The sequence below is a fragment of the Camarhynchus parvulus genome, chromosome 1 (assembly GCF_901933205.1).
Source record: "Camarhynchus parvulus chromosome 1, STF_HiC, whole genome shotgun sequence".
Classification (NCBI taxonomy): Eukaryota; Metazoa; Chordata; class Aves; order Passeriformes; family Thraupidae; genus Camarhynchus; species Camarhynchus parvulus.
Window position 1 is genome coordinate 28,616,250 of NC_044571.1, and position 13,617 is coordinate 28,629,866.

Sequence of the window (13,617 nt, forward strand, 5' to 3'; positions counted from 1 at the left end):
AAAAAAGCATCTCCCATATATATATGTGTGTGTGTGTGCATATCCCAAGGCTTTGGACTCTCTTATGTATCTATTTTAATATATATACAAATAAATATATGCATATAAATATTAGAATATAGAGAGAGAGAGATAGATAGGTAGATAGGTAGATAGGTAGATAGGTAGATAGGTAGAGAGAGAGAGAGAGAGAGAGCGAGAGAGAGCGGGAGAGAGAGAGGGAGAGAGAGAGAGAGAGATGAAAAATAAATGCAGTCTCTTCTCTCGGCTGCAGCGTTGCGGAGCTCCCCGGGGCGCACCAGGGGAACGCTCCCGGCCGGTGCAGCCCGGCTTTCCCGCACGTGACCGGACGCGCCTGCCGCCGCTGCCCGTGCCCGGTGACGCGGCCGGGGCGGGGCCGGCACCGCACCGGAAGCGGCGCGTCCCCCGCCCGCCGCCGGCGGATCCCAGCGCGCCCCGAGGCGGCCGCGGCCGCCGCCACCGCACCGCGAGGCCCCGGAGCGGCGGGCCCGGCTCCGCTGTGCGCCGGCAGGTGCTGCGGGAGGGCGGCGGGAGAGGCTCCGTGCGCGGGCGGGCGGGCGGAGGCGGGCGCACCGGGGCCGGCCGGCGGCGGGCCTGGCTGCGCGCGGTGTGTGTGAGGGGACGGGCAGCGCATCCCTGCCCTCCCGGGGCTCCGCGGCTCCCGAGAGTTGTAGCCACAGGTTAATCGGAGCCCGCGCACGGTGCAGGAGTGCGCGCAGGTGAGGGAGCGGAGCGGAGGTGAGGGAGGCAGGGTGTTGCTCTCCGAGGCGGGGAGAGCACAATGTAATGCAAGGTTATTGCTTAACTGGAGCGGGGGAGAGCTGCTTCCCACTTCTTGCAGGAAATGAGTGCGTGCGGGGTTATTATTGCGCTTAAAAATCAGTGCCTACTAGACTGATAGTTTTCTTGACTGTTGCTTTATTTTTCTCTGACAGGAAAACATCCCCATTATCTTGTTTCCGGGCTTCTTACATCTAAATGTAGTATAAGAAATACTATCTGTAACTATGGGGTGGCCTCTTGCACTTCAAAAGAACAGCATGTTCTGTGGAACCTGTTCCTTTGCAGTGCTCACTGGCCCCTAAGGTTTCATTAATGAGAACAAAAGAAATGCTAAAAAAGAGGTTATGTCCAGGTCATGCATGTTGGCACTGTTTGTTCCTAAAAGGTTTTTCTCACATCTTTTTTTATTCTAGAACAGATGTTTTCATTTCTTTGTTACCAGACTTATGTAGCACTATGGATTTTTTGTTCTTTCTGTTCAAGAGTCATATATCTGTTAAGATTTCTTTCATACTTTTAATTTGCATCAACTTTGATTTAGGAAATTCTTTTGGACTTTTTAACACATCTAGGTCAGGAGTAGAATTCTGCATTTTTCTCAGTGGCACATATTCACATTTTTACTTTGGGCTACAGGAACATTAGCTGAGCCCTTGGCAGCTTCAGGTGTGAAAGCTGCCTGACCTCTGCAGACGGTAGTTTATCACTTCAGGCTACAAACAGGCTCTTAAGAACTGTTGGGGTTGTTTTGGCAGTCAACCTCTGGGCAGTCCTCTCTAACTTAAAATGCTGTGTTTCTTTTAATCATGTTGGAGAATAGGGTGGCTGTGTTGCCAGACTTGCATTGTCATTTTACCCTCAGCTATTTCTCTAGTGCTTCCTGGGTTTGTTTGGTTGTTTGTTTGTTTGGTTTTTTTGTTGAAGATCATAACACTAATTTGCACACCAGCTGAAGATAGAACTTGAAAATGTCATGGAAGCCCAAACTAAAATCTTTTTAACTTCTTATAAAAACCCAAAAAATGAACTCTGAAGGATTTGGCACTAACGCTTACTACTGTATCTTGGGAGTATGGTTTGCTTTTAGCCATAATCTTAGTTTTATATAATTTTATTTCATGATTACTTGCAAGTTGTGTACCTTATCTTTTCTAACTCAGTTGCAGAAATTTTTGACCATAGTTTTTAGTGTTCTCTTGCAAAAACAAAGGGTTTTGTTAGATGTAGTAATTGGAAACTAAATTTGTTTTGTCTCTGTTTAGTTTCAATTTTGTTTACAGGACTAGTTTGTTGATGTTGGTTTCTCTGTTGGTCCACAGAGATTTCATTTGATGTTTTGCACCACCACTGTACATATGGAGCAGAAGTAATTGTGTGTGTTTGAGATGTTTAGTGTTGTGCCTTCGTTGGCTCAGTGAGCATTACAGACCAGTCATGACAAATTAAAAAGTGATTAAACAAAGCCAGCAGTTTCTCATTTGCTCTTCTTTGGAGTGTTGAACACAGTTGTCTGCTGGTTTCTTACAACAATAACACAAGTCTGGAGTATAATAAAATTGCATGGATGTGACGGTGGTCACAAGGGTGTTTGGGATGAAGGAAGAGACGAGATCTTTGACTCATGATCAGAAGGCTTGATTTATTATTCTATGATATATACATCTATTTAAACTGTACTAAAAAGAAAAAGAAAGGGAGAGTTTCCAGAAGCTGCTAAAGCTAAGCTAAGAAAAGTAAAGTATGATAACGCACAAGCTGGCCTTGAGAGACTCTGCAAGCCAGCTCTGCTGTGACTGGTCACTGAACTAAAACTTCCACAGGAGACCAATCACAGACCCACCTGTTGCATTCTACAGCAGCAGACAATCTATTGTTTACATCTTGTTTCTGGGGCTTCAGCTTCCCAGAAGGAAAAAATCCTAAAGAAAGGATTTTAGTGAAAAGGATGGAATGACACATGGATTGTTTTTAAAACAGTATTATCTGCTTCATAAATTGCATCTGTCCCTTGACAATGCTTGATTGGAGAGGGGTAGGTATAGTTTGTAGAATAAATATTAGAAGTGCTGTTTAGCACTTAAAGACAAGCTTTTGGAATTATTATGGTAGTGGAGAACAGAAACCCTCTGAATTTCTGTGATATTGAGTCTTGAGCTTAATGAAGGCTTTATGGGTCATGCACTCTGCATGTATTAACAAAATCAACAAGCTGCAGGCCCAAACCAACAACTTTTATTAAGAGTTGTATGATACCTTCTGTAAGTTATTATTGAACTGGCTTGGAAAGTATGTATTTCTATTGCTGGAGACTAAGGAATGTAAAATATGGGTTAAAATGGAATATACCTGTGATATTTTGTGAAGGGGCTGTGTATTAATAGGCCTACAGTGGAGTGTAAAGCAGCATGACATGTTAAATAGTAGCACTAAATTTCCTGAGAGGCCTTGCAGCCTCTCAGGAAATCTAAGACCTGAAACTTGTCTGTTTTTGTGTACAGATGATAGAAACCTGTCTATGACAGGTTTGTAAGTAACTAAGTACTGGCAATAACCTCCTGTAGTGCCAATGCCTGAGAGAGCCAATAACATGCTGGTTACTTGTGGACAAAGCATCACTTCAGAATAGCTGGGTGCTGTTGTGAATCTGTTTAAGAATAGGTTAGAAGTGGAAGCATACAACTTGATTAATTTCTGTTGTTATTAATGTGCTTGCTCTGGCTTGTGTAGTTGGGTTAGAAATAGAGTATAGACTATTAAAAATGCAGTAGTTAAGTTTTTGTATAAGTGGATGTTAAATTGCTTTCTCTGATACTTGATTCTATGTGCAGAGGTAAATAGTAGTGGTTTTTTCTCTTTAATTAGATCACCCAGAAGACACAATGAGCGTTAAAGCTTTCAAGCTCGTTTCTGCTGTTGAGCGGGAGATGTTAATGGGAGACAAAAATTACATCAACATCGAGTGCATTGAGTGTTGTGGGAAGAACCTCTATATTGGAACCAATGACTGCTTTATCTATCACTTCCTGTTGGATGAAAAGGTATCCACAGCTGGAAAAATAACTTTTGCTGCCACCAAGCAACTACACAAATACCTGGGTTTGAAGAAGCCTGTGAGCGAGTTGAAAGCAGCCTCTGCCCTCACAAGACTGCTTGTGCTCTGTGACAACACAATAACACTAGTGAACATGATCAACTTGGAGCCTGTCCCCACTGGTGCTAGGATCAAAGGAGCTGTGACATTCACCCTGAATGAAAACCCTGTGAGTGGGGATCCTTTCTGCGTTGAAGTTTGCATTATTTCGGTCAAGCGCCGGACCATTCAAATGTTCATGGTGTTTGAAGACAGAGTCCAGATAGTGAAGGAGGTGTTTACTCCAGAACAACCCTGTGCTGTGGCTGTAGATGGTTACTACTTATGCCTTGCCCTTACTACACAGTATATAATTTTGAATTACAATACTGGCGTCTCCCAGGACCTATTTCCTTATTGCAGTGATGAGAAACGGCCAATTGTGAAAAGAATAGGCAGACAAGAGTTTCTGTTGGCTGGCCCTGGAGGCCTAGGTGAGACTAAGGATTTTAATTTTTTGCAATTTTTATAACTTCTCTTTATTTCTCTGAATTTCTGAAGCAAAGCTTTACAAATTAAGTGTTATGCATAATAATGATGATTTCCTTCACAGGTCTCTATTGGAATGCTGAGATAGAAAGGGGGATGGTAAATTTTTGATTCTTAGTACTATTATAACTCTATAATACGTGTAAAAAACCACACTAAGTGTTTTTTTGTTAATGCACAAGATTTTGTGATTATTTTTATTCTCATTATGTGTTTTATTTCAATCAAAGCTTCGTTTCATTGTACCTTGCAACCCCTAGCAAAAAAAATTGTTGGGTATCAAGTGAAATTTCAGAGATTGATAGACAGTGTGTAGTAATGAGGGAGACTGGGTTTGTGGACGTTGCTACAAAATTGCTCAGTTAGTGTAGGTGAATTAATTTTTTCCTCACTTGCTATTCAGAGGAGCTCATATGAAGTCCATTTTATAGATTTTAACAGATTCACAAGAAGGTATGTTGTGCTATAGTATTAGTAAGAAATTTTAGTGGAAGTTAGTTGCATCCTACCTCCTATAAAAGTAAATGCTGTCCTAACTGTAGGTGTTATCAGATTCTACCCAGTTTTATGCTCTCATTTGCTCAATATTTTTAGTAGTATTTTTCAGCTCTGTGTTAACAGAAAATGATAGTTTAAGTTTGCAAAACCAAAGTTAAATCGTGTGAAATCATGCTCTTGTCTAAGAGATGACTGTAAGGACTATGGTAATCTGTCTAAATGGACAATATGCTGTGAAGTCAGTAATCTTGAGCTTTTTTTGGAAAAGCTGCAAGATCCCAGAGCTGACAGACCACAGGCAGAATGCTTTCATGCTGTTTGCCATATGACTCTCCTTTCAGGAGACACTGTTTATGTATTTTCCCTGAAACATTAGGAATAGCATGGCACAAATTTCACAGCCATTTAGGTTCTTAATTTGGGTTTTGGTTTTTTAATATAAATTCCAAAGAAAATCAAATGTACCATATAAATTCCAAAGAAAATCATTGCTTATATTGAAATTTTGCTTTGTGACCAGAATGCAAGATGTACATCAACTCACCAGTTTTTCTCTAAAGAAGTAGACTCTCAGTAGAATTTGAGTTTATGTGAGTTAAAGATGTTCCCAGATGAACTTGGGGTTTTTTTCAGATACAGTGCTTTTCTAAGTCATTTGGCTGCCCACTTCCTATTAAAGCTCTTGGTTCTTTTAAATATGGACCTGCATTTTTGGACATTAACTGTTTTAGTAGTGCTAGGGAAGTTAAAATTTGTCAATTAGCTGATTTTCTGAGAAGATTCCTTTCTTTCTTTAATTTTTAAGAATTTTTTAGACATGTCAAACTAGATTCTGTTCAAGTAATTTCTCTTTTTTTGTCTTTAAGAATATAATTTCAAAAACATAATTGTATTTAGTTAGGAATCAGAATTTTATTTAGTCTGACTTTTGCTGTTGTCTGGTGTAAGAGAGATACGTGTCTCTGGTGTAAGAGAGATACATGTCTACTGTAAGAGAGATACAAGAAGAGGAGGTTACTTATAAAGTACAACATCCTTGTGTAAGTAGAATGTCAGGTATGGGAGATCTTAAGCAAGTACACTTGTGCTGCTGTAAATATGCTATAAACCACTCTTTTCCTCATGATATGGGCAAGGTCTTTCTTGTACTGCCTCAGAGACCTTATTTGCTATCAACTGTATAGTTTTTCTTTGGTTAATTCACCTTTTTTCTATTTCCTGTTCTCTATTCCCTCCCCAGTGATGTTTTGACTAAGTATTATCCATCTTGCTGTTCCTCCTTGGTACAATTCCTAGTGTATTTAACACTTGTCTCTTTGAAGTTATGAAGATGATTTGGCACCTTTATAGTAGATAAGCATTGTGTATCTTGGTGTCTCAGGTGGGCCTGTGCTGTGGAATGCATGGACTTGAAAAGGTTTGATGTAAATCTTCAGTTCTAATTTTGTTTGCTTTCATATGTCTCATTGATCAAGGCATGCTGGTTTGGCAGTTGGTAGAGCATCTGTGCTAAGTTCAACCTCTTTTACAGAGGTGGAGATGTTCTGCATTAATGTATTTGGCTTTAGAGTGCTTGAAGTGACACTTATTTGTATTAATTTTCTTTTGAGTTAAGACTGGAATTTAGATTGGCAAAAAACAAGTGCTTAAAATGATAATCAATGTAAAACATCTATGAGTTTGTCTATGTAACCTTTTTCTTTATCTGTACACTGGGTTTTAAACTGATTGTTAGAATTGTTCATAGCAGATCCTTAGCCATTTGGCACTTTGTTGTCTTTACTTGCAGTTAGTATTTAGCTCTTTCTTTCAAAAGCAGGAGGAACTTCATTTTTGGTGCTTCTTCACTAATTAGTTAATTTACAGTTGAAAATAAGAAATCCTTTCTGATATGTATGAAACTGCTTACTAAAATTAAGTTTTTTAGTTTGTGAAGCTCTTGTTGCATGTTTTTAATCAGATTTCCTTCTGTACAGAGGCTTTAAGTGTTTAAAATTACAGCAGACACTTCTTGATATTGGCACAGGATATGTTTCCCAGCACCAGCTGGAGCAACTGCCCCAGAAGGTCTGAGGTGTTGACTCAGGCTGAGCTCCCAGTGGAGGGTGCATCTCCTCACACCCTGAGCTGAGCAGAGTGCCTCCTGCCTCATGCTGAGACTGGACCAGGGAAAAATATTGGCCTTGCCTGTATGTGTGCTTGGTTGAGGATTTCTGTTGCCGAGTAAATGAGATGCAGTTGGAGGTCAGCAGAGTGCATGGCACCAGAGATGGCAAAAAGGAAATTGAATCTTCTCCAGGACCCAGGCTTGAGGCTTCAACCTCCAGCTGTACAGAGGGGAAGGACAGGCTGGGTCTCTGCTGTTCTGTGGTGGCTGACACAGGAAACTCATGACTTCTGATAATGGGAAGAATTCTCTTTCTCTTCTTGCTGATCTACATCCATATAATATGCTCAGTGCTTACAGTAGCAGATGAAAAGCAGGAAGTTCTGTCCAACAAATCATCTGAGCCTGTACAATGCAGTAGCACCAGGAGGAATTAGCAAATAATAATAGTGGGAAGCTCACTGATATTGGAGATGGGGGTTTTCTCATCAATCCTGCTGGTAAGGAAGGATTGAGGAGGAGTACCTGGATTGTACCAATCACCAATGGATTGTACAGTTTGTGGTGATGGGTTTTGTCTTTTAGGACTATGGATCCTTAAATAAGGAAGAGATGGAATCCACCAGGTCAAGTGAGGCAAAAGTGGTTTTGCCATCTTGACTGAGGAACATGGTGAGTTGGATTTAGGTTAGGCATGGTGGTAGGCTGTGTTGGCAAACAAATCAGTGCAGGGTGGTGTGATAAGAGACTTCATAAGCAGCAAACAGAGCTGAAGAAGTTCTGCTTCAGGCATATGCAGAGAAAGAAGTCTTTACAGAACATTATGGTAGTGGAAGCTCTCACATTTTCTGGGAAATCAGCACAGCTGTGTTTTAACAGCTGAGATGGGAGTTAACCTTCTGAAGGGGCAGCACAGCAGCAGACAAGGAGGCCAGGAGTTTTCCAGAGTGCACTGATAGTGACCAAGGAGATGATGAAGGGGTGTGCTCTGTTGAACATCAGTGTGTTATCAGCACTGTTCTACTCCATCCAAAACACCAAAACATCTCAATCCAAAACAGCTACTAAGAAGAAAATTAACTCTGTGCAAACCCAGGGCAGAGGTCAATGTCCATCTGGCATTGACTGTGCTGAACACCATGAAAGGCAACAAAAGGAGCTTCTACAGGCATATCAGCAGCACAGGAAGGCTAGTAGAAGCCCACTGTTAAATGAGGTGGAGGGCCTGATGCTAAAGGGCATGGAAAAGACTGAGGTGCTTAATGCCTTCTTTATGTCAGTCTACTGGTATGACCTTCTTTCAGGAATCATCAGCCCTTAGGAACAATGGGAAAATCTGCCCTCAGCAGAGAGGGATCAGGTTATGGAACATGTAAATAAACTGAGCAGACAAATCCGTGGGACCTGATGGGATGTTCTCATGAATGCTTGAGGGTGATGGTCAATGTCATTTTGAGGCCAATTTATTATCTTTGAAAGATCGTGATCATCAGAGGATGTTCCTCAGAACTGGAAGAAAACAAATGTTTTCACTCCTGCCTTAGGTGATCAAGAGAAAGGAACCAGGGAAGTGCAGCCAGCCCTACCCTGATCCCTCAGGAAGGCGATCTGAGAAAATCCTGGAAGCTGTTTCCAAATATACAAAGAGCAAGAATGTGATTTGAAGTAATCCATGTGGATTTAAAAAGGGGAAATTGCTTTACCAGACTGTCTTCTGTGATTAGAGGCCGGCTTGGCGAATGAGGGGAGCTGTGATCCTGTGAAGTTTAGCGAGGCTTTGATGCTCTCTCCCGTGACATCCTTTGTAGACAAACAGATGAAGAATGAGCTGGAGAAACAGCTGAGGTGGATTGAAAGCGCAGCTGAAAGATTTGTAGTTAGTAATGCAGAGTGCAGGTGGAGGCCAGCCACTAGTCTTGTAGCCCAGGGGGCCAATGTGAGATCAATACTAACATCATTTTAACAACATGACTGGTAGGGAAGGGCACACCTTCAACAGTTTGCAGATGATACAAAATATTTCTGTATCTCTTGGTGCTGAAAACAGTGTAGCTTTGTTTCAGGTAACTCTTGTAATCCGTGGGTAGACTATGCAATTTTTAATATGGAATTGGCTGCTGGCCTCATCTCAAGTTTCATCAGATGCATTCCTGTACTATAAAGGCTGTGGTTCCTGGTTGTAGTTATGTTTATTGTTATCCTTAGGTGAGAGTTGGATGAAGACAGAAAACGCATAGTTCTGCCACAGAAGCTCTAGCTATTGAAGGCAGAGGGATGTAGAGAGACATTGACTGGAATGCATACCTTTTCACTTCCACCAAGGATTTTTAAAATTACCTTAAAAAGAGCTTTCTCATTAAAAAAAAAAGTTCTAATTTGTGTTAGAACATCACAGAAATAGAAAAGCCTAAGAATTAGTCTTTCAAATATAGTAAGCCCTAAGTTTACTACTGGTTAGCATATGTTTAGAGCAGGTTTTCTCCCATGTTTTGAAGTGGGATCATATAATGGAATAACAACTGAAAGCCTTTAAAACTGGACAGCACATTTTGCCTGACATAAAATTTTACTGCTGAGTCCTAAGAATATCAAGATCTGTAGAGTAAATTAGGAATTGTATATTACAACTTAGAAATTTTCTGCAAGGTGCTCTGGTTGAAAAGCTGATCATTGTAGTGAAAAAGAACCCTTAGTCAAGGGGAAAGGGCTGATCATTTGAAAGCCACTGTAAGGGATCCAAAAGCTTGGTCTCTATACTGGAGTTCTGTAAAAGTTTACATTCTTCTGTTTTGTTTTCTCTGTTTTACTTTTTTTTTTTCTCTTTCATTCCAAGAAGGTACTTGTACCCAGCTCGCCTTGCCTCATTATCCTCTGTTTGGAAGAGATTTTGTAAATTGAATAACATAATCTTTTAATCTCTTCTGTTCTTTAGAGCTCAGACTTATTCTGCCAGCTGTCAAGTGGCTCACTGCTGCCAAAGATCAATTTTCATGGGCATGTCTTTTTAATGGCCTGAGAATTCTTGGTTTAAAGGATATGAACTCGTATTTAGAACAGAAGTTTACACTGTGCTGGTAAATATTTATGGAACTAGGCCTGAAAATTGTGACTGAAATTTCTCTTCAGTTAATGTCTCAGAATTGGGAAATATCTATATGAATAGAACCAGTGGCATGTGGTCCTAAAGCAATTTAAAATTTAAAAGTTTATTAAGCTAGGAGAAGAATGGAGGATAGAATAGACATGAGGAAAGGTTTTTTCATTGTGAAAAAACACCCTGCAAATTAACTGAAGCTTTAATCTGGTTATTCTGAAGACAGCATAGGAGTTATCACTGTAATAACAGAAAGTCTTTACTCTGCTGCTTTATACACAGCCTCTGCATTTTTTCAAATGATTGAAAATGCAGATGCTTCACAGGAAGTGACTCACCCCAAGGAGCTGGGCCCTTGTTCTCTGAAAAGGTTGGCTGTAGCAAAAGTGAAAAAGTGTAAGTAAACAATTGTTTAAATGCTCTGTATTGTTTAAATTGTTAAAATGCTCTGTAGTCATTGGACACTACAAGAACAAACACATCTGCATTGCCAGATAGGTCAGGTGGTGCAGGTCTGCAGCTCCTACTAAGGCAAGATTGTTTGAAAGCTGAGTCTCAACAAATGTTACTGTTCTAGTATGAATTCAAACTACATGGCATAATTCCTTTAAGAAAGCTCTTAAATGTACTAAACTTGAATAATTCTTGCTAGTTTGTTTCAGTATTCATCTCTTATCTGTTTTTGGCATTGTCTCCTCCTGTGCTGAAGAAGAATAAAAAAAAAATTGAACTGAATTAACCAACATCTCTGTCAGGTCCAGGGAGGTGTGTTGTGTTGTCATCATGCTGCCTTGATACTGCACCTGCTCTGAGACTTTCCATTGCTGTACCTTGGTACCCTGCTTTGTGTTGGGAAGAACAGTCTTCAATCCTCAACTAGCATGAGCCTCAGGCTTTGTTTTTCCCTTTTTTAGGCATGTTTGCTACTGTAGATGGGATTTCACAGCGCGCCCCAGTGCACTGGTCAGAGAACGTGATTGGGGCAGCTCTGTGCTTTCCTTACGTGGTTGCTCTCGATGATGAGTTCATTACGGTGCACAGCATGCTGGACCAGCAGCAAAAGCAAACCCTGCCCTTTAAAGAAGGTCACATTCTACAGGACTTTGAAGGTATTAAAAAGAACACTGTTGCATCAGTAATTCTGGAACAACCACTGAAGTCACTTGGGTTTGTTTTTAAAACAAAGTATATAACAAGTGTGTTGACTGTTGAAACTTTTGTTGCAAGTGCTATGCTCATTAGATTCCTTTCAGACTTCAGTAATTCAAAATTCTGCACTTCTAACAAAATGTATGCTCATTAAATGTGCTGTAATTGTCAAGTTAATTGTTGGGTAGGAGTCTATGGAGTTAGAGCTTTTTCTTCTAACTTGATTATTTCTTTCAAAGGAGCAATGTTAATTTCATGCTACAACTCAGTAATTGTGATCTACAGGTATTTGTCCATTGACTATCCTGACAAAATTCTTACATATTAGAAGGGAATGCAAAAGAAAAATATCTTTTAAAATATCTGTATAAGAGGTTTAAAATTGGGTATTTCACATAGAATTGGTAACTGAAAAAATGCAAAAATTTCTGTTGATCTGTTCTTCAATTGAGAACTCTTAAGTGTGGAATATACTATGCTACTAATTCTTTTTCCAGAAAAACTACAAACTCTAGCACTGTGAACTGTATATTTCTTGTTAGATTTGATGTATGGCTTAAAATTTTCAAACATAAGCCTGAGGAAATACCTGTTAGTTAAAAGTTCATACTCTCTGTAATCTGGACAATAATTTCAGTGGCCTTACCAGCTTAGTTCATCTTGAATGACTCTAGCCAATTTCTCTTCCTTTGAGTGGAACAATATCTGCTGTAACTAAATAAATTTACCAATACTTCTCTAATTCTGAGGTGGAATTCATTGGTAAACTGTACTATCAAGTAAATGTGGTAGCAGCAAAGGTCCCTTTGGGGACTTTAACCCTGTTTAAGTTCTTATATCTTAAACTGTTTATTTTAAAGCTTATTTCTGAAATTGCTTTTTCCTGTAGAGGCTGTAAATTGAATATATCTGTTTGTTCTGTCCAGGAAAGGTGATTGTTGCTACTAACAAGGGTGTATATATCTTGGTGCCACTACCTTTGGAAAAACAGATTCAGGATCTTTTAGCTAGCCACAGGGTGGAAGAAGCCCTTGTTCTAGCCAAAGGAGCTCGAAGGAATATTCCAAAAGAGAAATTTCAGGTTTGTCCTTCCTTTAATTTTCATGATAACAGAAATTTTACAGTGGGGTCATGTATTCCATTGGTCAAGTGATTGGAGAATGTGTGGGAGGAATTTACATTGTAGAGAAGTTGTAACACCTTTTATGATTTCAGCCTGAGGAAATAAGTATTCTGCTAAACTGTTTTGTACTTGTAGAAGCTGTGACTCTGGCAGGGTTGAATGCTGTTGTTCTTCTGGGATTTTGTTGAATTTTTTCAACTTTGTAACTTGAGAGAATTGAAAACAAAGCATAACCAGAAATCTAGTGGCAGAAAATCCAGTGGATGCTTCTTTGATGCTAGATTCAGTTATTATTTGCTATTGCTGTTTAAAAATGTATTCTTTAGTTCAAATTAGAATTTTGAAATTTTACTTTTTTATTGAAGATTCTCACCATATACTAAACTCCACAGTAGCACTTAACTTCAAAGTTAGGTGATGGGAAATCTTAAGCAAATACATCTTACTTCCAAGCTCTTACAAGTAGTGCTTGTACTGCTGTGTAACTCAGATTTAAAGGTTTTTGTGTCTTAAACTCTTTGATTACAGTGTTGATTAAAGATTTGTACTCATTCCCTTCTACCCCTGATTTATATTGCCATACATATTCTACTGTATTTTGTCCTATTTAGAGACTTGTAAAAAGCAGCATGACATCTCTACTCATGGTGTAGCTGAATGAATGTTTGACTCAGTTTCTTTCTTATTGTAAAAGCAAAGTTTGATCTGTAAACTGTATAAAATCTGTGGTTTTTCTTTTTTTAATATACTTTGGAGCATTTTGTTGCCTTTAAAACAGTTGTGTTACTTTTGGTTTGTTTAGAAAGGTATACATGACTCTGGAAGATACAGGATTGCAATGGTTCAAAACTATTCTGGTTGTCAGGATCTTTTTTGTTTTTTAAATTTCAAGAAGCTTCTAATTCCTTTTCATTTCAGTTTCAGTCAAGGCCCAAAAGGCAATCATTAAATGAAACTTGTATCAGCTTTCATTTTGATCCTTAACTCCTCTCTTAAATGAGTAGTTGGGAGACTACTGGAACTAAAAAGCTCGTTGAGAAAAGTGTTCCCATCCTTTCGTGAAGGTCTAACTACCTGAAAGTACTTGAAGCTTAAAAGTATTTAGGCAGCTACAGAATTCAGTTTCCAGCATGTTTTGCTTTGCATCTTCACTTCCTACTTTTCCCTTCCAATCTGTTTAAAGAAGCAAACAAAAATCTCACGGTGAGGGTAGGATACATAAT

The 13,617-nt window shown here is 39.5% G+C and overlaps 1 protein-coding gene across 3 annotated transcripts in view; it reads left to right on the forward strand.

Annotated features, from left to right (window-relative positions):
* Positions 1–475: 475 nt before the first annotated feature.
* The window catches only part of TGFBRAP1 (transforming growth factor beta receptor associated protein 1), a 36,852-nt gene continuing 23,710 nt past the window's right edge, over positions 476–13,617 (forward strand). For 2 of the 3 annotated variants that reach the window (XR_004060588.1, XM_030945023.1), the window contains exons 1-4: positions 476–532; positions 3,667–4,368; positions 11,037–11,231; positions 12,198–12,352. Coding sequence is in view for 2 of the 3 variants with exons in the window: in XM_030945023.1 (XP_030800883.1) it covers positions 3,684–4,368; positions 11,037–11,231; positions 12,198–12,352 (1,035 nt within the window). In the remaining variant the exon portion in view is untranslated. Of the gene's footprint in view, positions 533–591; positions 741–3,666; positions 4,369–11,036; positions 11,232–12,197; positions 12,353–13,617 lie in introns of those variants that run through there. The other variant, XM_030945032.1, reaches the window with a different exon arrangement.